Source organism: Podarcis pityusensis (assembly GCF_964106645.2).
Source record: "Podarcis pityusensis genome assembly, chromosome: 15".
In the NCBI taxonomy this organism is placed as follows: Eukaryota; Metazoa; Chordata; class Lepidosauria; order Squamata; family Lacertidae; genus Podarcis; species Podarcis pityusensis.
In genome coordinates, this window is record NC_138040.1 from 925,446 (window position 1) to 951,152 (window position 25,707).

The following is a 25,707-nucleotide window of genomic DNA, read 5'->3' on the forward strand; positions in this document are numbered from 1 at the left end:
TTGCTCTTTTGCCGGTGAGGGAAGATTCCTCTCAGGACTTTCCTGGGGGCGCCTATATTCGCCCCCCCCGGCCCTGCTTGACGCATTTAATTCTCCCCGCCCCCCTCATCTATTTTCGAGGGGGGAGAGAGGGTGGTTTCTACGTAAATGAAATAATAATAACTGGGGCGCGTAACCGACACCCTCGCGCGCGCCCTTTCTCTCTCCCGCTCTCACTAACCGGAAGTTCTGCTCGTGCCTTCCGGAGCGACGGTGGAGAAGACCTTTCCACTCGGCGCCGCCGATTGGACCCATTCCGCGTCCGTCTCCCTCTGCCGACGGTTGATTGGCTTCAACGGCCGTTTGCGCACACCGCGCTCCGCCACATCCGGTTCCGCGCCGCCGCGCCTGCGCAGTGGCTGCGATCTGCGTCCCCAGGGTGGCGTTGGTGGCGGCCATTAGAGTTTTCCGAGGCGCTCGGAGAGAAGCGGCGGCAGCGAGAGAGAAAGCGGGACCCGGAGCGGAGGCGAGGGGAGAGGAAGAGCCGGGCAGCCCCCCTCGCGGAGGGGACAGGTATGCAAAGAGACTCGGGCCTTGGGGGAAACCGGAGTGGCCGATTCGGATTAACGGCTCCACATGCGCCAATCCGGATTAAGGGCCGCACCTCCCCGGGAGAAGCGCCCTAAGGGACGTTTTAAATGTGCGCGCAAAATACGGCACGACCAATTTATGCGTGGAGCGTGTGTGTATGTATGTATATGCGTGTGTGTACAGTGGTACCTCGGGTTAAGAACTTAATTTGTTCTGGAGGTCTGTCCTTAACCTGAAACAGTTCTTAACCTGAAACACCACTTTAGCTAATGGGGCCTCCCGCTGCCGTCGCAGCACGATTTCTGTTCTCATCCTGAAGCAAAGTTCTTAACTTGAAGCACTATTTCTGGGTTAGCGGAATGTGTAACCTAAAGCGTATATAACCTGAAGCGTATGTAACCCGAGGTACCACTGTATGTTTGTATATATGTGCAGTGTGTATATGTATGTGTGTATATAACTACATATATGTGTGTGTGTGTGTGTGTGTGTATATATATATATGTGTGTGTGTGTGTGTACACACACACATATACACACACACACACACACACACACACACGTCACCTTTGTGTACGTACATACACACACACATATTCGTACAGCTGATGTAATTCTATTTGTAAGGCACCCACACTCCAGCACACGAGTCTGCATGCAACTAAGCTTTACTTGGAGGAGACCCCCCCCCCCGTGAGTCACGCCCTTTGGGTCTTTCAGGGGGTCTCCTCTGAGTAGGGCTGACCTTGGCGCAACACACACACACACACACACACATATACATTAATAAATGTTGAATGTGCCGTCATTTGTTTGCATGTGCCATTATTGTGGGCGTGTTTTGGATGTGCTTTGATATTTATATTTAAATGAACTGGTGAGGGAGCTGTAGCCCTGCAGCCTCTGGAGGACACCCGGATGGCTCCCGCTGATCAACCTCATCAGATGGACGGACCAGGGGTGTGATACTGCCTTGGCCTCTTAGCCTGAGGTTTTGCCAGGCCTCCTCAGATGAAAAGTAAAACATGGGAAACACTGATTTTCTTGTAGTGTAAATCTTCCTGCAGAACATATTCCACAGCTTTTTGAGATATTCTCGCTCATGAAGGATTTCTGGGCTTTTTTATGATTTTCTCTCTCTCCGTAGAGGTGGTGTGTTTGGGGAGTGGAGGTTGGACTGTGGGAAGTGCAGTGCAGTAGAATTCACACCCCTTGGAAGGAGGAGCACCCACTTCTCTCTCCCTGATTTGCTTTCTCTTCCCAGCCCTAACTCCTCAACATGGCAGGTGTGTTCCCTTTCCGGGGGCCCTGCCCCCCAATGCCTGCTCCCTTGACCCCACTGCCTGACTACATGTCTGAAGAAAAGCTGCAGGAAAAAGGTATGGCTTTGGCAGGATGTGTGTGCCTATCTGAGAGGGAGGGAGGCCTGTCTTTCTTCCGCTTAGACCCTGGGGGGGGGGGGGGGTTGCCCTCTTGGCCTGAAAGGCATTCGTTGCAAATAGCTCTCCAGGGTTTCAGTAAGAGCACCTTCCCAACTCTCCTTGGAGAGGGCAAGGATTGATGCTGAGACCTCGCCTGCTCCCCTTCCAGCTCGCAAGTGGCAGCAGCTGCAGGCCAAGCGCTATGCTGAGAAGCGGAAGTTTGGCTTTGTGGATGCGCAGAAGGAGGACATGCCGCCAGAGCACGTGCGGAAGATCATCCGGGACCACGGGGACATGACCAACAGGAAGTTCCGGCATGACAAGCGGGTCTATTTGGGGTGAGAAGGGGAGATGGTGACCTCGGGCAGTTTGGGGGTGTGGGGTGTTTCTGGCGTTGCTTATGTTGGGGAACAGCCAGGCCTTTCAAGGGGTGGGAGGCTGAGTTGATTCTGGGAGCTTTTGGCAGAATCCTTTATGCTTTTTACTGGGAGGATCTCCAAGTTAAGAACTTCAAAGAAGCCCTGAACTGAATTGGACAGAAGGCCCAGCAACCTGGTTTCCCACATGTGGAGGCACTGACCTTCTTTGGCTTCTCAACAACTGGTCCTAAGAGGCAGACTGCCTTTGAATGTGGAGATTTAATTTAGCCATTAGGACTAGCAGCCATTGATAGCTTTACTTATTTCACCCTATTCAGTGGCTGCCTGTTCACTGCAAGTGCTTTACAGCTCTGCCTTGAACTTTCAGTGACCTGAAGTCAGCTGATTGACAGGTGGGCAGCCCCATCCATCTGTCAGAAGTGGCCAGCAGAGGGTTGGCCACTCCTGGATCTGGCCCTCTTAACTTGATCCAATTCCCCCTCCCCAAAGACTTATATTTTGCATATATTTAGCAAGCAAAGCTTAAGGCATTGAAACCGTCAAGGTTGCCAGATGCAGTACATGCAATTGACATCCATTCACTGTTACCCATTCATGAAACAACCCACAGAAAATTAAAAGTACTACAATTTTTTTTCTGGAAAATGTACCTGCAGAGCTTTGTGGTTGTGTGTTGCCTGCTAACAGCAAGTCAGTTGACCCTGATGATAATAAAGCTTCTGACTACCAGTTGCTGGAAATGGCAGGAAGGGAGATTTGCTCTTGTGCTCACTTCCTGCTTAATAATAATAATAATAATTTATTATTTGTACCCTGCCCATCTGGCTGGGTTTCCCCAGCCACTCTGGGCTGCTTGTGGTCTTCTTCCCTTTGGGGCGTCTGGTTGACCACTGTGAGGACAGGATGCTGGACTAGACAGGCCCCCTTTGGCCTGATCCAGCATGGCAGGCCTTTTCCGATGTTTGTATAACATTTGAAAGGACTGGCCCATCCTTTAGAGCCTGTTTTAGCTTTGCTTTTCCTTCCTCCCAGTGCCCTCAAATACATGCCCCATGCAGTCCTGAAGCTTCTGGAGAACATGCCGATGCCCTGGGAGCAGATTCGCGACGTCCCTGTCCTGTACCACATCACGGGGGCCATCTCCTTTGTCAACGAGATCCCGTGGGTGATCGAACCAGTCTACATTGCCCAGTGGGGGTAAGTGAGGTCTCCCATCCGGCTCCAGGGGCTTGCTCTTGCAATGGGCATCTCAGCCCCTGACCCTCTCGATCTGCTCCAGGTCCATGTGGATCATGATGAGGCGGGAGAAGAGGGACCGGCGGCATTTCAAGCGCATGCGCTTCCCGCCCTTCGATGATGAGGAGCCGCCCCTTGACTATGCTGACAACATCCTGGACGTGGAGCCCCTGGAGGCCATCCAGCTGGAGCTGGATCCCGAGGAGGACGCCCCAGTCCTGGACTGGTTCTACGACCACCAGCCTCTGAAGGACAACCGCAAGTGGGTACCATCTTGCCTGGGCTCATGGCTAAAGCAGAAAATCCTCTATGTCAGGCTCTGTACAGAAGGCAGGGATTGAGAGAGTGGGACCAGGTAGAGAGGGAGTCAACAGAAGCGTGTCTTTATGGGCATTAAATTCTGCTACCCCAAACAAGGCATGGCGACTGGCAGTGATTGAGAAGCCTGCAGAATAGGCAGAAGACAAATTAGGGGGCTTAAAGGCAAGTTGCTAATTTCAGTATCAGTTTCCGTTTATGGAATTTGTATCACCGCAGCAAGGAGCCTCTCTCCCCTTTCTCGTCATCCTTTGTGGTCGTCCGTTATTTGCAAACACTTTGAGCCCTCAGTATGAGTTTTCCAAATAACCTGGATCCTAAAAATCTACCTGAAGACTGAATGTGTCCTTACGTACTATCTCCTTCTGGTAACCCTCCACTCTCCTCCCCACCCTGGATTCTGGATCCTAATCCCCTTTTTTAAAAAAATATTTAACCAATTTATCGATACAAATATCAACCGCAAAAGACACATACAACAAAAACCATAGTAACAGTAATAATACAATTTGACATTTCAGATTTGGATACACTGATATACCTGTGACTACACCTTTTTAAACAATATTTTCCCACCTCTCTCTCCTCCCTCTACTTCCCACCACTATCCGCCTTATCACTTAAATATTCGTTCCAGATTCTTCATACTTATCCATTCTTATTTTGTGTCGACATGCAATTCGTTCATATGTAGCTAATCTGGCCATATTATCAATCCACGTGCTCAATGGAATCTTTTTGCAGCTCTTCCAATTCATCAAAACAAGTTTTTTGCTTCTAATATAGCACGGTACATCCATTTTTAAAAATCCCTTCTTTGATTTTTCTGCAGAAACGTACCAGGATTGTGTTCGTTGAATTATGCTTTTTGTTCCATCGTGTTTGTTAAAAATGAAATTACTTGGGCGGGGGGGGGGGGAGCTTCACTAGGGCTTGAAACAGGTGCTGCTGGAGAGCTTTGGAAAGTGTCAGTTAGGGTGGCTGAGAGGTGATGCACTTGCTTTTTTGGCTTGGGAGAACGGCCTGCACTCTCAACAGCCCCTTTCTCCAAGGCCGTTCCTTTGTGTCTCCGGCTGGAGAAGGGAGAGCTCTGAAGGTACACATGGGTTGGCTTTCAGCTGGGCCCAGTAGGCGCCTTCAGAGCCCTCCTTTGGGAAGCTGTGGAACTCAGGACTAGATCTGTGCCTTCCCCAGATGTAGGCTCCCCATCAGTTCCAGCTGGGACCCCTGAGAATATCCTGCTTTTGGTGACTGAAGCGTTCCTTGTCTCTATTGCTAAGCACTGCCAGTTTGACCTGCAAAAATACCACACCAGGTTCTGTGTGCAAGGCCTGGTTTCTGCTGTGGGAATAGGAAGGAGAATGGGTTTGAAAGTTGGCTTTCTGCTCTGGGCCTGCAGATACGTCAATGGTTCCACCTACCAGCGCTGGCAGTTCACCCTCCCCATGATGTCCACCCTCTACCGCCTGGCCAACCAGCTCCTCACGGACCTTGTGGACGACAACTACTTCTACCTGTTTGACCTGAAGGCCTTTTTCACCTCCAAGGCCCTCAACATGGCCATCCCAGGGGGGCCCAAGTTTGAGCCCCTGGTCCGAGACATTAACCTGCAGTAAGTGGGAGCCTTTTTCCCTTGGGGGTGGGAGGGAGATTTGGTGTTTTAGGACCCAGGCTGCTTTTGGAGGAAGCCAATCTGGGGTTCACTGCCCTTGGACCATTTCAGGTGTATTTTGATGGGACCCAGAGGTGGGGTGCTAAGAACCACTGGGGGACAGTCGCTTGACCTGTGTGGCAGTGAAAGCAGGCTTTGAGGGGGGCAGCTGTAGCAGGCTGCTGTTTCCAGGGAGATCTCTCCAAGACCAGGTTGAGGAAGGGAAGGAGGGAGGTGCCCGGTTTGTTCCCCTGCCCCATAGAGCCCTGGACCTGACCACCTGCCTCCCTTCTGGTCCAAACAGGGATGAGGACTGGAACGAGTTCAACGACATCAACAAGATCATCATCCGGCAGCCCATCCGGACAGAGTACAAGATCGCCTTCCCCTACCTGTACAACAACCTTCCCCACCACGTCCACCTCACCTGGTGAGATTTTGAGGGTGGGTGGGGCTGGGCCAGTTGCAGGGTGGGGACGGGAGGGAAGGAGGAAGTGGTGGAGGGCACAGCTCTGCCTGACGTCACCTGTTCCGCGCAGGTATCACACCCCGAACGTCGTCTTCATCAAGACGGAGGATCCGGACCTGCCAGCTTTCTACTTCGACCCCCTCATCAACCCCATTTCGCACAGGCACTCTGTTAAGGTGGGCTCATGGATCTAGGGAGGAGGGGGACATTTATTCATTAGCGGGGGGGGGTGAGGCCACCCTGCCTTTCTGCCTTGAAAGTGGGTAGAGCAAAGAATGGAAATTTCCTACACACTTGTCCCCCCATCTGTCCTCCGTCCAGCAAGGAAGAGGCATCAGAAGGGCCTGAGCTTCCCCACTGCACTTACAAAGGAAGGCAGGCAGGGAGGCTCACTTAAACAACTCCGTAAATGTTTGCTGGCAGTTTCTGGAGGGTTACTGTGTGTGCTGGTTTCTCCTTCCAGAGCCAGGAGCCTCTCCCTGATGACGATGAGGAGTTTGAGCTCCCGGAGTTTGTGGAGCCCTTCCTGAAGGAGACACCCCTCTACACCGACAACACAGCCAATGGCATCGCCCTCCTCTGGGCCCCTCGGCCCTTCAACCTGCGCTCTGGCAGGACCCGCAGGGCCCTCGACATCCCCCTCGTCAAGAACTGGTAAGGGGGCTCTTAAAAACACATTTCCCAATGGCATTTTTAGCTGGAGCTGGGAGAGACTCCTGCCTGAAATCCAGCGGAGCTGCTACCAGTCAGTGTAGACAGTACTGAGCTAGGTGGACCAGCTTCCTGTGTTTCTTTTAGTCCTACCCAAAGTGGACATAACTAACTTGGGTCCCTTAAATTCAACATGCCTCTGAGCAGAACTTGGTGAGATACAACTGAGGGTGTTCTTTCAGTGTTCCGTTGTAAATGCCTGAAGTGTTAACTTAGTGGTTGTAAACTTCCTGGAGCTATCGCTGGAGAAGTATAACATGTTACTGTATCTTATTTTAGTTTGTAAGATTTATACACTGCTTGATTTTAAAAACACACTCAAAGTGAATTACAGAAAAGGTAAACAATAAAATAATCTTTAAGAAAAATTAACAGCAATAGACATTCGAAAAGTTAGGATAACATCCTTCTAAATATTTGGATAGACTTCTTTAAATAGAAATGTTTTTAGCAGGTGCCAGCCTGATATCAATAGGTAGGGAGTTCCAAAACTTTTTGCCTTTGACTTCCAGGTACCGAGAGCATTGCCCCGCTGGGCAGCCCGTCAAAGTCCGCGTCTCTTACCAGAAGCTGCTCAAGTACTACGTCCTGAATGCTCTCAAGCACCGACCCCCCAAGGCCCAGAAGAAGAGGTGAGTGGCCCTCCCTGGAGGGGAGTCCGTAGCTCAGTGACAGAGGATCTGCTTTGCAGGCATAGGGGTCCTTGTTCAAGCCCCACTGACGTCTTGGGGAGGAGGGAAGGGTGTCATGTGATGGGAACTGGGCCTAGTGGACCAGGCAGCTTCCTGCACCTTCATGTGACACACAGCCTGCCTTCCCCTCTCTCCCCTCCAGGTACCTCTTCCGCTCCTTCAAGGCCACCAAGTTCTTCCAGTCGACCAAGCTGGACTGGGTGGAGGTGGGGCTGCAGGTCTGCCGCCAGGGCTACAACATGCTCAACCTCTTGATCCACCGCAAGAACCTCAATTATCTCCACCTGGACTACAACTTCAACCTGAAGCCCGTCAAGACCCTCACCACCAAGGTGCCGGCTCTGTTCCCCAACAGGGGCTGACGACCTCCAGTCAGTGAGGGGCCACAACACAGCCCCTTCCCGAGTCCCATTCTGGTCACACTTCATCCGTGAAAGGGATTGTGGGTAGCTGCTGCCACTCAGAGTCGTGGGAAGATGGAGCTGGCCTTCCCTGTCAGCCAGCTCCTGCTCCTAGCCTGATTTGGGGAGTGGGGCTTGGCAGCTGCTGCTGGAGCCTTGGGCAGCTTCTTCGGTGCAGTTGGTGTTGAGGGGTTCTGCACAGCACTCCTCTCCCTCCTCTTTGTCTGCAGGAGAGGAAAAAGTCCCGCTTTGGCAATGCTTTCCACCTTTGCCGGGAGGTGCTGCGCCTGACCAAGCTGGTGGTGGACAGCCACGTCCAGTACAGGCTGGGCAATGTGGACGCCTTCCAGGTAGGTCATTCCCAGCCCAGCCCCTTTTCTGCTGCCAAGAAGGAACATAGCAGAAGAACGCAAGGAGAGCCTTCGAGATCAGTTCAAAGGGGGCCTGTAATAGTCCAGCTTCCTGTCTTTGTAGCAGCCAGCCAGCTGCCCCTTAATCCACAAGCAGGATCCTAGCACCAGAGTCCCCTCCCCTTCTGCCTTTTCCAGCAGCTGGCATTTGGAAGTATTGCTGCCTCTGACGGGGGGTGGGCAGAGCATGGCCATGCTGGCTAGGAGCCATTGATTGCCATTATCCCCCATGAATTTTTCCGGCCGTCTTTGGCAGCCTATCTAGGTTAGCGGCCATCACAGCTGGGTTCAGGGTTGCCCTCAGGGCCCCCCCCCTTCGGGGCATAAGAGGACGCTCAACTCGATATGCCCCCCCCCCCTGGTGTGACTCTTCAGTTCTGAAGGGAGATGCATGTCACTTGCAGAGAGGCTGTGCAAGTGCCCCCCCCCCCATTGTAAGATACTGGCCTCCTCTCTCTCTCTAATCCCCAACTGCCCCCCTCTGCCTGCAGCTTTCAGACGGCCTCCAGTACATCTTTGCCCACGTGGGGCAGCTGACGGGGATGTACAGGTACAAGTACAAGCTGATGAGGCAGATCCGGATGTGCAAAGACCTAAAGCACCTCATCTATTACCGCTTCAACACGGTGAGTCCAGCAGGGAGCCCGGATGGGGGGTTGCAGCTGAGCTGGGAGTGGAAAGTGGAAGCGGGGGGAGGAATGCTGATCTGCTGGGTTCCCCCACCCCAGTTTTTTAATATGCTTTTCCTGCCCCCTTCTCCTAGGGGCCGGTGGGGAAGGGTCCTGGCTGCGGCTTCTGGGCGCCCGGCTGGCGCGTCTGGCTCTTCTTCATGCGAGGCATCACTCCCCTGCTGGAGCGCTGGCTGGGCAACCTCCTGGCCAGGCAGTTCGAAGGTGAGCAGATGGGGGGGAGGGAAGGGGGGGTTATGTTGCTGTCCATTTTGTGCCGCCTTTCAGCCAAGGAGGCTCCCAAGATTAAGAAGGTGCCAAATAATGCAACTACAAATGACAGAAATTCAAAGCATACCAACAGTATTGAAATCCAAACACACCTGTGTTTGTGCTAGAAAAAGAGCATTCCCTGCAAAAATGTTAAGAGACAAAGAGGACGCCTGAGTAGCATCTCTGCCTTATAAGGTTCTTGGTTTGTCTGGGGTTTCCTGAGCCATCTGGGTGGGAGCCCTTGCTGCATAGCTATTTGGCTGGCTTAGCCTTTCCTTCCTCCCTTCTTAGGCCGTCACTCCAAGGGGGTGGCCAAGACTGTCACCAAGCAGCGCGTGGAGTCCCACTTTGACCTGGAGCTGCGCGCAGCCGTCATGCACGACATCCTGGACATGATGCCCGAGGGGATCAAGCAGAACAAGGCCAGGACCATCCTGCAGCACCTGAGCGAAGCCTGGCGGTGCTGGAAAGCCAACATCCCCTGGAAGGCAAGTCCCTCCTGGCCCCTGGCTGCCCCCCAACCAAATACCCATCTAGGACATTGGGAGCTGCCTTAGGGAGTCTGACCCTTGGTCTCCCTGGCCCACTGTTGGCCACACTGACTGGCAGAGGCTCCCCAGGGTTTCAGGCAGGCCTCTCTCCCAGTTAGAGAATGAAAGGGTTGGAAGGGACCCCACACCCTGCAACGCAGAAATCCCAGCTAACGAATCCCTCAGCAGGTGGCCATCTAACCTCTCTTTAAAAACTTAAGAAAGGAGAGTCCTCCACCTTTCCAGGGAGTATGTGCCTTTTTCAGAACTTGAATCCATTGGTTTGAGTCCTGCCCTCCAGAGCAGCAGAGAACAAGCTTGCTCCTCCTTCCCTGTGACGGCCCTTGAGATATTGGGCTCTCAGTCGCCCCTTCTCCAGGCTAAACATCACCAACTCCCCAGGTTGTATCAGGACATGCTGGGGATTGAACCCAGGATCAATGATCCTGTCCTCCTTCCACCTGATGCCAACTCCTCCAGGCAGCCTGCCCTCTGTCCTTCCTGTCTTAGAAATCTGTATTTTATTGAACTTCATAGAATAACAAAAAGCATAGACAAAACCAGAACTTGGAGTACGTGTATCTTTGACCTTATGCAGCATAGTAAAAGTCCTGTCCCACCCAGTGACCTCTCCCTCCCTCCCCCTGCCAGGTGCCAGGGCTGCCGACCCCCATTGAGAACATGATCCTGCGCTACGTGAAGGCCAAGGCCGACTGGTGGACCAACACGGCGCACTACAACCGCGAGCGCATCCGGCGCGGCGCCACCGTGGACAAGACAGTCTGCAAGAAGAACTTGGGCCGCCTGACGCGGCTGTACCTGAAGGCAGAGCAGGAGCGGCAGCACAACTACCTGAAGGTGGGGCCGGGTGGAGTGGGGCGGGGGGCTATGGGGCGGCGCGGCGGAGAGACCCCTGCCTGACTGTGTGCCTGCTGTGCCTCCCCCACAGGATGGCCCCTACATCACGGCAGAGGAGGCCGTGGCCGTCTATACCACCACTGTCCACTGGCTGGAGAGCCGGCGCTTCTCGCCCATCCCCTTCCCCCCGCTCTCCTACAAGCACGACACCAAGCTGCTCATCCTGGCCCTGGAGAGGCTCAAGGAGGCCTACAGGTGAGCCAAGGGAAGGCGGGAGGCCACAGGCCACATTGCGGGGCCCAAACAGCGCGCTGGTCCAGTGCTGGTGGTCACCAGCCGCAACGGCTATGCATCACTGCTGAATAGCTGCTGGTGGAAGCTGCAGGAGGGGAGAGAGGGGCTCTTGCGGTCCTGCTTGGGGGCTTCCCTTTGGGGCACCTGGGTGGCTGCTGTGAGAATGGGATGTTGAGCCTGATCCAGCAGCCAGGCTCTTCTCAGATTCTCATGGTGGCCTTGGGGAACCCTGCTTTCTGAGGAATTGTGGCCGTTGAGGAATGCCTCCCATTCCATGAAATGTGACTTCCTTTCCATCCCATGCAGTGTGAAGTCTCGGCTGAACCAGTCCCAGCGGGAGGAGCTGGGCCTCATTGAGCAGGCTTACGACAACCCCCACGAGGCCTTGTCCCGCATCAAGCGACACTTGCTGACCCAGCGAGCCTTCAAGGAGGTGAGGCTGTTGGAGGGGAGAGCGCCTACAGGGCCTTAGCATCCCCAGAGTGGCGTCCTTGGGGTGCCCTTCCCTCGCCCCCTGCTGGCTGACTCCTCTTCATCCTCTTTGGCCAGGTGGGCATTGAGTTCATGGACCTCTACAGCCACCTCGTCCCGGTCTATGACGTGGAGCCCCTGGAGAAGATCACAGACGCCTACCTGGACCAGTACCTGTGGTACGAGGCCGACAAGAGGCGCCTCTTCCCGCCCTGGATCAAGCCGGCAGACACGGAGCCCCCTCCGCTGCTCGTCTACAAGTGGTGCCAGGGTGAGCCCTGTGGGGAGAGGGGGCCTGGGGCGGGGGGCTTCTTGGTTGTGCTGTGTAGGAAGTTGCCTGCTACTAAATCAGGCTGTGGGTCCATCTAGCTCAGCTTTGTCTGCAGTGACTGGCAGAGACACTCCAGGGGTTCAGGGGGGGGGCGTTGCTTTTCCCAGTCATACCTGTAGATGCCATCACAGGTGCTCTTGTCCGTGGGAAGCATCCATGTCTGCTTTGAGAGAGGGTTGGGTGTTTCCTAATTGGGAAGAGGGCTGAGGAAGGCCTTGGCTGTTGAACTGTCAGCCCCTGAGCCTATTCCTTGACTCCAGTTCCTTCAGGGGGGTTTTGAGCAGGGGACAGCTGGCCTCGGGGGTTCCTTTCTTCCCTTCCTTCCTTAGCAGGATGGAACTGGATTGAGCTGGGCTCCTTCTCTTCCCGCCCTCCCTTCCCTTCCAGGCATCAACAACCTGCAGGACGTGTGGGAGACCAGCGAGGGCGAGTGCAACGTCATGCTGGAGTCTCGCTTTGAGAAGATGTACGAAAAGATCGACCTGACGCTCCTCAACAGGCTCCTGCGCCTCATTGTTGACCACAACATCGCCGACTACATGACAGCCAAGAACAACGTGGTCATCAACTACAAGGTGGGTCCTGGGGGCGTCTTCCTCTGAGGGCCCAGGGCCTCCTTCACACAGGCGGAGTCTGAGCTTTGCTGGCTGGGGCTTGTGCCCCCTCTGGCTGACCTGTCTCTTTCCTCCCCCAGGACATGAACCACACCAACTCCTACGGCATCATCCGCGGCCTCCAGTTTGCCTCCTTCATCGTCCAGTACTACGGCCTGGTGATGGACCTGCTGGTGCTTGGCCTGCACCGCGCCAGTGAGATGGCCGGCCCCCCGCAGATGCCCAATGACTTCCTCAGCTTCCAGGACATTGCCACCGAGGTGGCCCACCCCATCCGCCTCTTCTGCAGATACATTGACCGCATCCACATCTTCTTCAGGTACTGGGGGCCGTGGAGGGAGCAGGAGAAGGGGGGGTGCTCCTGCAGATAGGTGGCTCCAGGAGGAACGCCAATGAGATGAGGAGGGGCCCTCGTAGCTGAGTGGCACAGAGCCCCTGCTTGGCATGCAGAGGGCACTGGGTCCAGTTCCTAGTGGCGCCTCCAGGAAGGGCTGGGAAAACCTCCCTGCCTAAAATCCTGCAGAGATGCTACCAGCCAGTGTTGGCAACACTGATCTGGATGGACTGATGGAGCGGCACAAGGCAGCTTCCTACGATCCCATTGCTGAACTGGAAAGACCCCCTTCCGCACACAGCCTGCCCATGTCCAGCTTTGCCCCGAAGGGTAATGTGTCCTGGTGGTGTGGAGTTCTGACCCTCCTGACTTTGCCCTCTGCTGCTTCCTCAGGTTCACCGCCGATGAGGCAAGGGACCTGATTCAGCGCTACCTGACAGAGCACCCGGACCCCAACAATGAGAACATCGTCGGCTACAACAACAAGAAGTGTTGGCCCCGAGATGCTCGGATGCGGCTGATGAAGCACGACGTCAACCTGTGAGTGGCCGGCTCCGGGGTCAAGTGGAGGGGCCGGTGGCCCTCCTGGCTCCGTGGCCAGAAAGTGGGTGGGTTGTGGGGCCTGCCTGGGCCAGGGGATTGACGCCTCTTCCCTCCTGCCAGGGGCCGGGCCGTCTTCTGGGACATCAAGAACCGCCTGCCGCGCTCGGTCACCACAGTGCAGTGGGAGAACAGCTTCGTCTCCGTCTACAGCAAGGACAACCCCAACCTGCTCTTCAACATGTGCGGCTTCGAGTGCCGCATCCTGCCCAAGTGCCGCACGAGCTACGAGGAGTTCACACACAAGGACGGCGTCTGGAATCTGCAGAACGAGGTGGGGGCAGAGGGCGGGCTGTGTTTGGGGACGGGGAACAGTCCCCTTTGGGTTCAGAGAGGCCACGGCCAAGTCAGTCCATGGGAGGTGGTGCTTACTTTTGCATGCTGGTCGATGGAAATCACAGCAGGGGAAAGTTGCTGCCGTTGTGCTTATGTTCCCCTTTTGGGCTTCACTTTGAGGCATCTGATTCACCACTGTGGAAGTTTGGGCAATGATGGGGGCCCCTTGGCCTAATCCACCTGCTGCAGGCCTCTTCTGATTACTTTCAAAGAGAATTAGACAAGTTCACAGACAGGGCTGTGTTCTTTCTCCACTGTTGGAGACAGAAGTGCAGGGAGTGAATCACCAGTGCAGGGAATGCTGCTTGTGGACTTTCCTTTGAGGGTGCCTAGTTGGTCAGGGTGAGAACAGGATGCTGTGCTAGGTAGAATCAAAGAAGAAGAGTTTGGATTTGATATCCCGCTTTATCACTGCCCAAAGGAGTCTCAAAGCAGCTAACATTCTCCTTTCCCTTCCTCCCCCACAACAAACACTCTGTGAGGTGAGTGGGGCTGAGAGACTTCAGAGAAGTGTGACTGGCCCAAGGTCACCCAGCAGCTGCAGGTGGAGGAGCAAGGAAGCGAACCCGGTTCACTAGATTACGAGTCTACCGCTCTTAACCACTACACCACACTGGCTCTTCTCATAAAAGAATTATAGAGTTGGAAAGGACCCCCAAGGACCCCCTAATCTGACCCCTGTGATGCCAGCACGGCTAAAGAATCCCTGGCTGGTGGCCCCAAACTTCCAAAGAAGGAAAGTCCACTGTCAGAAAGTTCTTCCTGAGGTTTAGTCCTTTGGCCTGATCCAGCACTGCAGGGCCCTCCTGAAGTCCTTGCTCTGGCTACTCTTTCAGGTGACCAAGGAGCGGACGGCTCAGTGCTTCCTGCGGGTGGACGATGAATCCATGCAGAGGTTCCACAACCGGGTCAGGCAGATCCTGATGGCCTCCGGCTCCACCACCTTCACCAAGGTCAGGAGAGAGGCATGTCTTTGGGCCTGGGGTGTGTTTGCGTAGTCTCAACGCAGAGTCTCTGAGGCCTGGCCCTCCCCTCTCTGCTTTTCAGATCGTGAACAAGTGGAACACGGCCCTGATTGGGCTGATGACCTACTTCCGGGAGGCCGTGGTGAACACCCAGGAGCTGCTGGACCTGCTGGTGAAGTGCGAGAACAAGATCCAGACTCGGATCAAGATTGGCCTGAACTCCAAGATGCCCAGCCGCTTTCCGCCGGTCGTCTTCTACACCCCCAAGGAGCTGGGGGGCCTGGGGATGCTGTCCATGGGGCACGTCCTCATCCCCCAGTCTGACCTCAGGTGAGCTGGGAGGAGGGAGGCCAGGTGGGGTGGGGAGGGAGGGAGCGGAAAGACCTTCCGGCAGGGACTTCTCTCCACCCACACCTTCTCCCCTCTTCCCTGCAGGTGGTCCAAGCAGACGGACGTGGGCATCACCCACTTCCGCTCAGGGATGAGCCACGAGGAGGACCAGCTGATCCCCAACTTGTACCGCTACATCCAGCCATGGGAGAGCGAGTTCATTGACTCCCAGCGGGTGTGGGCCGAGTATGCCCTCAAGAGGCAGGAGGCCATCGCTCAGAACAGGTGCGCTTGAGAGGCAGGAGAGCGCCTCCTTCTCCTTCCCTCCCTCCCTCCCTCCCTGGTGGGGCAGGAGAGGAAGAGTGAGGAGCCAGCTGCAGCCTTGTCTCTCCCCCTCTCCTTCCCAGGCGCCTGACTCTGGAGGATTTGGAGGACTCGTGGGACAGGGGCATCCCTCGCATCAACACCCTCTTCCAGAAGGACCGCCACACCCTGGCCTACGACAAGGGCTGGAGGGTCAGGACGGATTTCAAGCAGTACCAGGTAGGAGGGTCCCTGGCTTCCACAAACCTGTCCCCAGTGCCCTCTCACCCTGCCCTGCGAAAAGCATCGCTCAGAAGAGCGGTCTGCACAACCCGACCAAGGACGGTGGTAACCCATCAGAATTCAGTAACAATTAATTGTACATTTGTTCAAAACGAAATTGAAATTACTAAGCTTGCTTAATTCAGCAAAACTGATAAATGTCATCTGGTGAGCCCAGCTTTTCCGAGTCTGGCAGTTATATTCACCTCCAGTAGGGAACTCCCCTGCCCCACTGGGCTAGGTGGGGACTGGGGGCCCATGACCAGCCCTTCCCTCTTTCTCTTACAAGGGCTGGTGGCTTGGCAAGCGACAAAACCTTCCCCCCCCTAAACTGCCCAGGGGTGTTGAGCCCTCTGCTCTTGTTCCTCTCCGCCTGACGCTTCTCCTCCTCTAACGTTCTCCCCCTGCCCCTTCCAGGTCCTGAAGCAGAACCCGTTCTGGTGGACCCACCAGCGCCACGACGGGAAGCTCTGGAACCTGAACAACTACCGCACGGACATGATCCAGGCGCTGGGCGGGGTGGAGGGCATCCTGGAGCACACCCTCTTCAAGGGCACCTACTTCCCAACCTGGGAGGGTCTCTTTTGGTAAGGAGGATTGGGAGTGTGGAAGAGAGAGGTCAGAAGACCCTTGCGCGACTCCCGGCCCTAGCTCAGGCCTCACCATGCCTGTGTTTTGCTTCTAGGGAAAAGGCTTCCGGGTTTGAGGAGTCCATGAAGTGGAAGAAGCTGACCAACGCCCAGCGCTCAGGTCTCAACCAGATCCCCAACAGAAGGTTCACCCTCTGGTGGTCTCCCACCATCAACAGGGCCAACGTGAGTCTCCTACTGGCTTGGGAGGGGGGGCTACTCCTGAGTCATCTCTTGAGGGGCAGCTGGTGAGGACATCAACTCTGTCTCTTCTCCGCACCTCCCAGGTTTCCGCTTCTGAGGTTTTGTGGCGCTTCCCCCCTTTTCCTGAATGTCTGCCCTTCTCCTTGCAGGTATACGTGGGCTTCCAGGTGCAGCTGGACCTGACAGGCATCTTCATGCACGGCAAGATCCCCACGCTGAAGATCTCCCTCATCCAGATCTTCCGGGCCCATTTGTGGCAGAAGATCCATGAGAGCATTGTCATGGACTTGTGCCAGGTGAGGAGGCGGCCAAGCGGGGCAGGAGCAGCAGCCCTATGCTTAGTCTCTGGCCTTGGTCAGTCTAGCTCAGGCTGCCCCCTCTGACTGGCAGCAGCATCAGTCCGGGGTTGCAGGCTAGTGGATTTTCTCCACCACCACCGCCCTCCTTGGAGATGCTGTCGGGGTGAAGCTGGGACATTCTGAGCCTCAAGTAGAGGGAAAACCACCTCTGCACCAAATTGTTGGGGGGCAGAGGCTGTAAGAGGGTTTGTTTAGCGAACCTTCCAGCACAGTGAATGAGTCTCTAGGCTTTGCAGAAACCTCTTAAGCCTCTGGGTGAGGCAGGACTCAGAGGGATCCCTCTGTTGCTGCTGCCTTCTTGGGGGAGTGGTGGTGACTTCTGGGCCCACGGGGCTGTTCTGAGTGGTCCACTTCTCCCCAGGTGTTTGACCAAGAGCTGGACGCCCTGGAGATTGAGACAGTGCAGAAGGAGACGATCCACCCCAGGAAGTCCTACAAGATGAACTCCTCCTGCGCAGACATCCTCCTCTTTGCTTCCTACAAGTGGAACGTCTCCCGTCCCTCCCTGTTGGCAGACTCCAAGTGAGTCCGTCTGCTTCTTCCCACTGAGGGCAAGCGGGGATGGAGGGGGGAGGAGGAGGAGGGGCGGCAAGGCTCCTGGGCTTGCCGAGTGCCATGCCAACGGCTGCCTGCTTCCTGCGCAGGGACGTGATGGACAGCACCACCACCCAGAAGTACTGGATCGACATCCAATTGCGCTGGGGCGACTACGACTCCCACGACATTGAGCGTTACGCCCGGGCAAAGTTCCTGGACTACACCACAGACAACATGAGCATCTACCCATCTCCCACCGGTGTCCTCATCGCCATCGACCTGGCCTACAACCTGCACAGGTGAGGGGGTGTTTTCCAGGGGATGCAAAGTAGGTTGGGGTCCCAGCAGGGTTTGGGGGGGTCGCCTCTTAATAGAGACCTAAGAAGAGCCCGTCTAATCTCCTTTGGGAGAAAGGGAGAAACACAGGGTAGCCCAGGTGGGTTGGCAGGGAATCGCCCTGTAAAGTAGACACGCAGAATGCCTGGCTTAAAAGCAATTATGCTAAAGGTGAGGGGGCTGGGTAACCCTGTCAAAAGAAAACACATCACCTCGTACATAAACACCATGAAACCCCACACGGCCTTCTTACAAGAAGTTCACAGCTCACTCAAATGAATCAAACTCCTGAGCGAACCCTGCGTCAGTCAGCAGTGGGCAGCACTCGGATCAGGAAAAGCTCATGGAGTAGCCATAGTACTCGGAGACTTGAATTTTTAATTATTATTTTATTTATACCCCACCCATCTGGCTGGGTTTCCCCAGACACTCTAGGTGGCTTACAGCATATATAAAACATAGTAAAGTATCAAACACTAAAAGCCACAACAGTGCTAAAAGACAAAGGAGGCGGATTCGTTTTCGCTAAAGATGGCAAAACTAAACTGACAGTCGGCTTCATATATGCCCCTTTGAGAGAAAGGGCAGGATCGAAGTTTAGATAAAGCAAAAATAAACAGCCCAGGACCTTGATGCCCTAGTGAGAAGCTCACAAACAAGGTCTGAGCATCTCCGCACAGTCTGCACCTTGTCCTCCAGCAACCGGGATTCAGCAGCGGAGGGAGTCTGCTGCCTCCAGCAATCAGTGGTAGCCTTGTCCCCTTCCGTGAATTTGAGCAATCCTTTAGAAGAAGAGCCTGGCTGCTGGATCAGGCCCAGAGGGGCCCATCTCCCCCATCTTTGCACAATAGCCAGCCAGATGCTATCATTGGAAGCCCATGAGCAGGACCAGGGGCAACAGCATGCTCCCTTCCTGCGATTCCCTTCAGCTGCTGTTACTCAGAGGTCGAGCATAGCTATAGTTGCCTGTACCCCACCCATAAGCTTCTCCTGTGACTACCAAAAAGTAGATAAGCAAGCCAACCATACCAGACCCCGAGCTTTCTTTGGTCCACAGAATGGGTCCCCATATAGGTGACTGCAACCACCCTGGAGGAATGGGAGTGTCTGTGCAGCCAGCTGTGTGGAAGGGAGGGGAGGGGCTGGCTCTGACCTGTGACCCTGACCTTCCCCCTGCTTGGCTTCCCCAGCGCCTACGGGAACTGGTTCCCCGGGAGCAAGCCCCTGATCCAGCAGGCCATGGCTAAGATCATGAAGGCGAACCCGGCTCTGTACGTCCTGCGGGAGCGGATCCGGAAGGGGCTGCAGCTCTACTCCTCTGAGCCCACCGAGCCCTACCTGTCCTCCCAGAACTACGGGGAGCTCTTCTCCAACCAGATCATTTGGTTTGTCGATGACACCAACGTCTACAGGGTCACCATCCACAAAGTGAGAGCCACCACTGACCCTGCGGGCTGGGGAGGAGGCAGCCTATCCGCGGCCTGAGAGATCTCCCAGTGCTGCTGTAACCTGCTTTGAACCCGGGGGGAGGGGCAACTGAGGGTCTAAAAACTCAAGGGCTTGTTCTTTCCCCTTCCAGACCTTTGAAGGGAACCTGACGACCAAGCCCATCAATGGGGCCATCTTCATCTTCAACCCCCGGACGGGGCAGCTCTTCCTGAAGATCATCCACACCTCCGTGTGGGCGGGGCAGAAGCGGTTGGGCCAGGTGAGGAGGCGGGGCCTGGGCCAGCTCCGCGGCCACCTGTACACGCGCCTGTGGCTTGGCTGCTTTGGCGCCAGAGTTTTAAAAGGAGCCATTGGGCCAATGGCAGGGCTGGTTCTTTATTCAGCGCCTTCTCTTCCTTTTCTCCCTCCCCATCCCTTTTCCAGCTAGCCAAGTGGAAGACAGCTGAGGAAGTGGCGGCCCTGATCCGCTCCCTGCCCGTTGAGGAGCAGCCGAAGCAGATCATCGTCACTCGGAAGGGCATGTTGGACCCTCTGGAGGTGGGTTGGGGTCTTTGTCTTGGGATGGGGGTGACTCCCTTGGCACCTGCAGAGTCTGCTCTCCTCCAGGTGGCGCTGGAGACCTCTGGCCTCACCCTGCTCTCCTGACCCGCCTCTCTTCTCTCTCTCCCTCCTCCCAGGTGCACTTGCTGGATTTCCCCAACATCGTCATCAAAGGCTCGGAGCTCCAGTTGCCCTTCCAGGCCTGCCTGAAAGTGGAGAAGTTCGGGGACCTCATCCTGAAGGCCACAGAGCCCCAGATGGTGCTCTTCAACCTCTACGATGACTGGCTGAAGACCATTTCCTCCTACACGGTGAGGCTGGGGTGGGAGAGCCCCTCCAGCAGAAACTGGCATCTGCCAGGGGCTTGGAGCATGGTGGCACCCCCTCTGGCTGAGCTCTTGAGGCTTCCCAGAGAAGGAGTCCCTCCTCAGCAAGATCCAGCCACAGGTGCCCACCCTTTGGGACGCACTTGCATCCCTGTTCACCTGCCTCCCTCTCTCTCTGCCTGCAGGCCTTCTCCCGCCTGATCCTCATCCTCCGGGCTCTGCACGTAAACAATGACCGGGCCAAGGTCATCCTGAAGCCAGACAAGACCACCATCACGGAGCCTCACCACATCTGGCCCACCCTGACGGACGAGGAGTGGATCAAAGTGGAGGTGCAGCTGAAGGACTTGATCTTGGCTGACTATGGGAAAAAGAACAAGTAAGAGGCTCCCTAGCCTTTTCAGCCAGAGGGACACATTCCTTCTTTGGGGTGGGGACAAGCACATGCCTCTCGTGGAGGGGCAGGGGCATACGAGGAATGGATGCAGAGGATGTGCGCAGGGTCCATGTTGGTTCTTGTGGAGAGAGGCAGTCCTTGAGGCATTGCACTCTTTGGACTTCCCTGAGCTTGACCCCCTTCTCCCCCATCTTAGCACCAGCCGCAATTTTTAAGAAGCAGAGGGAGGGAGGGAGGTTTGTCCTGCTGCCTTAGCAGGTGCCATGGTAGGAGAGTGTCTCTCTGCCTGCCCGATCTCACCTTTCCTGGCTCCTCTCTCGCCAGCGTGAACGTGGCCTCCCTGACGCAGTCTGAGATCCGGGACATCATCCTGGGCATGGAGATCTCTGCCCCTTCGCAGCAGCGCCAGCAGATCGCCGAGATCGAGAAGCAGACCAAGGAGCAGTCGCAGCTGACGGCCACCCAGACACGGACCGTGAACAAGCACGGCGATGAGATCATCACCTCCACCACCAGCAACTATGAGACCCAGACCTTCTCCTCCAAGACAGAGTGGCGCGTCAGGTGGGCAGCCGAGGGGCTGGCGGTGGCGGCAGCAGCTGTGGCCTTGGGTGAGGCGGGGGCGTGTCTGGGTCCTCCAGTAACCCCCTTCCTCTTCCTCCTCGTCTCCCTCCAAACAGGGCCATCTCCGCTGCCAACCTCCACCTGCGGACAAACCACATCTACGTCTCGTCGGATGACATCAAGGAGACAGGCTACACTTACATCCTTCCCAAGAATGTCCTGAAAAAGTTCATCTGCATATCAGACCTGCGTGCTCAGGTGCCCTGGCCGGTGGTGGTGAAGGCGGGGCTGGTGGCGGTTGAGGGAGTAACGGACTTGGGCCCTGGGGGGGGGTCTTTGCTCTCTCTCTCTCTGTGCCCCATGGCTCTTTTCCCCTCCTCCCAACTAACTGGCTGGCTGCGTTCTTGCCCACATTCTGTTCCCCTCCTGATCTCACTGATACCCGCTGCCAGTATTATTCCTCAGCAAAAATGTTTTAAATGCTAGGAATTTTCTCTTTGGGGATAGGGAGGAGTCCAGAATAACACAGTGTCAGCCAGTAAAATTGTGTGTGACAAAGACAAATAGTTAATTAGAGAGGGAGGGAGGCTTTATAACTAGGCCAGAAGTTGGTCATAAAATTGACACAACTTTCAGTTCTCTTTTCCTCATGAAAACTAACACTCCAGAACATCACAACTGTTCTTCCTGTTGTGCTTTGTGTACAATGTCAGTGCAACGTAGACGGCACGGCTCTGATGTTTTTGTCATATACTGTGAAGCTTTGCTGCCCCCTGAATTCCAGCTCAACCTTCTCTACCCCTTGGGTCTTCTTGCTGTCATTGTGGGGATCATCTGCAGGCCTCCGGATGATGCTGGACTCCAGCTCCCAGCAGCCAGCAGGGCCAGGGACCAGGGGTGATTATGATGATGATGGGAGTTGTAGGTCAGCAACCACTGGAGGGCCAGTCATTCCCCCGCCTGTTTCACTGGATCTGATTTTTTCCTGTGTGTGCCTTGAACCCTTGTTCCCTTCCTGTCTACTGACCTATTTCATCCGACTTGGTTCTGTGGGGCTTCCTGGGCCTTTTGCCTCCTGGGGGCTGCTTTGCCAAAGCCTTTCACTGAGGCCGGTGTGCCTTTTCTTTTTTCCCCCCTCCCAGATTGCAGGATACCTGTATGGGGTGAGCCCCCCAGACAACCCCCAGGTGAAAGAGATCCGGTGCATCGTGATGGTGCCTCAGTGGGGCACTCACCAGACCGTCCACCTTCCTGGCCAGCTGCCCCAACACGAATATCTCAAGGTGCGTCTGGCCTGGGCACCCCAAACGTGGCAGGGGAGGCGGCTCTGGTTGTCTCTTGGGTCTTGGTGATGGGCCTTTATCTTGTGCCTCTGGGGGAGGAAGTCATGAGTGGTTAATGCAGCAGCAGCAACACAGTTCTATCCTTGAATTTTTGAATCATTCCAAGGTGATTTAGGAACATCCCATGAAAACAGTTCCAAAAAAACCCAGGTGGGAACATCTGTTTATTTTTAATCCTGAAACCAGAGACCTTTTTTGCCCAGCGAGGAAAGCTGCTTGAAATAATAAGGTCTGTGGTCTTTTTTAGAAAACACAGACCTTGGGTGTTAGACGCATCCCAGCAGGGATTTGCTGCTCCTTCTTGCCACCATCTTTGTGCTGCTTCTGGTCACCCACCAGTGGGCTGGAGGGGGCAGAGGAACAACAGAGCCCCATGGCAGGGCACAGCGGCTTGGGCCCGCCTGCGTTCCTTGCGGAGATGTCTGGCTCGCTCTGTCCGTTAGCCAACGGCGCCCCACCTCACCCCCTTTGGGAAGCCTGCCCCTGCCGTCAGCCCTGGAAGGAGTCAGCGATGACTTTCTCTCAATTTTTCAGGAGATGGAGCCCCTGGGGTGGATCCACACGCAGCCGAATGAGTCGCCCCAGCTCTCCCCACAGGACGTCACAACCCATGCCAAAGTCATGGCCGAGAACCCCTCTTGGGATGGCGAAAAGACCATCATCATCACCTGCAGGTGAGTCCCAGAGGCAGGAGAGGCTGTGGGCCCTGCTTGGAGGCTGGAGCAATCACTATCGCACCTGGGCAGTGTGCTTGGGCGCTGGGCGTCTTGGATCCCCTTGGAGGGCACAGGTGGGAAATGAGCTCTGCTGAGGAGGAGGGCGGAGCAGAACTTGCCCTGTTCCTTGTCTTCACCCTGGGTTTCTCCCCTGCCCAGCTTCACCCCCGGCTCCTGCACCTTGACGGCCTACAAGCTGACCCCCAGCGGCTACGAGTGGGGCAGGCAGAACACCGACAAAGGGAACAACCCCAAGGGCTACCTGCCCTCTCACTACGAGAGGGTGCAGATGCTGCTCTCGGACCGCTTCTTGGGCTTCTTCATGGTGCCAGCGCAAGGCTCTTGGAACTACAACTTCATGGGTGAGTTGAGGCGGAGGGGTTTCTGCTACGATGGCCCATCCCATAATGAGCCTCTTCCTCTTCTCTCCAGGCTGATGGGCCTATGACCTAGAAGCAGCTTTTCCTGGTTAGCCTTCTCTCCGGTCAAGACCTGCCTCCTTCCCTCCCCAGGATCTTTCCCCCCTTGACTGATCCAGTCCCCTTAAGCTCTGAGCTTTTGTGTCTGGTGGCAGAGATGAGGCTGCTGAGAAAACCAGCCAGCTGTGCCCACCACCCCACCTGCGCCTTCGCTTCCTGCCAGGCAGGATGTAGCCGTTCTGCTCAGAAAGGAAACGGAGGGGAGGAGGGCAGCCTTACTTCTGCCCTTCCTGCTGAGCAGCAGAATCAGCCTAGGGCAGGGATTGGGGGCAAGAGATCTGTGGCACTTGATATGTTGTTGGACTCCCCGCTCCCACCAGCCCTGGCTGCTGGGAGTCCGTAAAGCATCTGGAGACGCCACAGAACTCCCCATCACATGTCGGCCTAGCCTCAGCCCCGCCTTGATTGTTTCTCACCATCCATTCCTGGCACCAAAGTAGGAGCCATTGAAGCTGAATGTCAGAAGATTCAGGGCAGGTAAAAGGAAGGACTTCTTCATGCAGCGCAGACTGTGGAACTCACCCCCACAGGAGGCAGGGATCGCCACCCGCTTGGATGGCTTTAAAAGAGGATTAGAGGGCAATCAAGGAAGTGGGGGGCAGGGGCTATCGATGGCTACGAAGCCACAGTGGCTGTGCTCTGCCTCCAGACACCAGTTGGTAGAAACCCCAGGAGGGGAGAGTTGCTCTTGTGTTCGAATCCTGCTTGCTGGCTTCTAACCAGGGGCATTTGGGTGGCCCCTACGAGAAGAGGAGGCTGGACCAGATGGGACTGATGGCGGTGTTTGTGTCTCCCCCCCCCCCCTTGCAGGTGTCCGTCATGATCCCAACATGAAGTACGAGCTGCAGTTGGCGAACCCCAAAGAGTTCTACCACGAGGTCCACCGCCCCTCTCACTTCCTCAACTTCGCCCTCCTGCAGGAAGGGGAGGTGTACTCTGCCGACCGAGAGGACCTCTACTCCTAGGCCCAGGGTGGCCGAGGGAACCAGATGCTCGCTGGCCAAGACTGAGAACTGTTGACATTCAACAGTGCCTGCCATGTTTTACCTTCTCCCCTTTCTCACCTGCCCAGTTAATGTTCAGCATCTCCCTCCCCCGCCCCTTTTAAGGTTTCTGAGTCAAGTCACTTTACAACACTTGTGTAAAGTGTGTGTATTGGTTGGTATGTGTGTGTGTATAGTGCCTGCTTCTGAGTGTAGTTCCACAGTTGTTTAATAAAAATTTTGTATAAATGGGAGCTTTGTGTGGTCTCTCTCAGCAGGTGGGGAACAGCAGAGGATGTTGTTAATTACGTTTGTATTCTGCTCTATACACAGAGGCCTCAGAACAGTTCACAACATACAAATTACAATATAAAAACACAAATACATAATAAAGACCGCTCAATAGCCTCCCTGCTTCCACAAGGGGGTTGGCAGAAATGTAAGTCACATCCCATTGCCAGAAAAGTTTTCAAGGAGGTTAAATTTTGCCCTCCAAGCCAGGGAAGCCCTAATTTCTGTGATGGTGTTACATGCAGGAGCCCCCAAAGTCAATCTCCCAGTGGCATCTCCCGGTAGTGCTTTGAGAGACCGTCCCTCTGGCCCACCCGAAACCCTCAAGAGCCACTGCCAGCCAGTGTTGGCAGTACTGAGCTAAGTCGCTCAATGACTGGTTACTTATAAGGCAGCTTCCTAGGCTCAGATACGGAGTGGCGCAGGCTCAGCACTGGGGCTCTGGTAGGCAGGAGGTTCAATCCCCAACAGCAACTCACTTAAAAGCCTCCTGCTGATACGAAAGACTCCTCTAGAGAGCTGCTGCCAGTCGGAGCATGTTGAACAGGGTTAGATGGTTGAAGAGTGCTGCTGCCACACAGATACTTCTTGTAGGTGCTCAGGGCTGCCAATAAGCCACCTGCTGCCTGGACCCTCCCCTGGGCAATGAAACTGGCCGCAAGCCAAGACTTGAAGGCAGCTGCCGCCACAAGTTTCTGGAAGCTGCAATCAGGAATAATGTGGCTGTTGCGCTGAGTCCTGCTTGCAAGCTTCCCTTTGGGGAGTCTGGCAGCTGTGGGAAACAGGACACTGGGTGAGGGAGGTGGGCCTCATCCAGGCTTTTTGCTTTCTGAAACACTGGCCGCCTACCCTTAACTGCCACCGGGTGGGACAGGACGAGCTTGCCAGGAAATCCCCAGCAGTGCAGTGCAATGGTTAGAGCGTCAGGCGAGGGCCTGGGCGAAGGACACTGGAAACCCCTGCTGAGCCGTCAAGTTCACGGGGTAACCTTGAGCAGGTCGCCGCTTCTCTCAGGCTCCCTCGCTTGTCGTGAGGATAAAGGGGATCCCCCTTCAGCTCCTCGGAGGGAAAGTTTGCGGACTGACGCAAGAACCATCAACTAGGGA

General features: G+C 55.3%; 1 protein-coding gene across 1 annotated transcript; it reads left to right on the top strand.

The window, feature by feature from the left end:
- Window positions 1-387: 387 nt before the first annotated feature.
- PRPF8 (pre-mRNA processing factor 8) lies at window positions 388-24,564 on the top strand. The gene is made up of 43 exons (XM_080984145.1): window positions 388-552; window positions 1,835-1,949; window positions 2,161-2,329; window positions 3,404-3,568; window positions 3,651-3,869; window positions 5,325-5,537; window positions 5,881-6,006; window positions 6,116-6,221; window positions 6,509-6,699; window positions 7,269-7,388; window positions 7,591-7,780; window positions 8,080-8,199; window positions 8,751-8,885; window positions 9,023-9,152; window positions 9,492-9,688; window positions 10,382-10,588; window positions 10,680-10,843; window positions 11,189-11,315; window positions 11,432-11,624; window positions 12,072-12,259; window positions 12,379-12,617; window positions 13,026-13,172; window positions 13,296-13,506; window positions 14,405-14,521; window positions 14,616-14,863; window positions 14,969-15,148; window positions 15,271-15,406; window positions 15,866-16,035; window positions 16,134-16,263; window positions 16,431-16,577; window positions 17,002-17,162; window positions 17,285-17,476; window positions 18,704-18,941; window positions 19,093-19,221; window positions 19,386-19,499; window positions 19,640-19,813; window positions 20,014-20,207; window positions 20,550-20,789; window positions 20,906-21,047; window positions 21,932-22,072; window positions 22,667-22,806; window positions 23,008-23,210; window positions 24,138-24,564. The coding sequence occupies exons 2-43, from the start codon at window positions 1,850-1,852 to the stop codon at window positions 24,290-24,292; spliced, it is 7,008 nt and encodes a 2,335-aa protein (XP_080840271.1). The 5' UTR covers window positions 388-552; window positions 1,835-1,849; the 3' UTR covers window positions 24,293-24,564.
- The last annotated feature ends 1,143 nt before the right edge of the window (window positions 24,565-25,707 follow it).

Coding starts and splice junctions, on each gene's coding strand:
- PRPF8 (XM_080984145.1), top strand. CDS start 1,850: ATGGCAGGTGTGTTCCCTTTCCGGGGGCCCTGCCCCCCAATGCCTGCT. Junction 9,689..10,381: donor AAGCCAACATCCCCTGGAAG/GCAAGTCCCTCC, acceptor TCCCCCTGCCAG/GTGCCAGGGCTGCCGACCCC. Junction 10,844..11,188: donor AGGCTCAAGGAGGCCTACAG/GTGAGCCAAGGG, acceptor CATCCCATGCAG/TGTGAAGTCTCGGCTGAACC.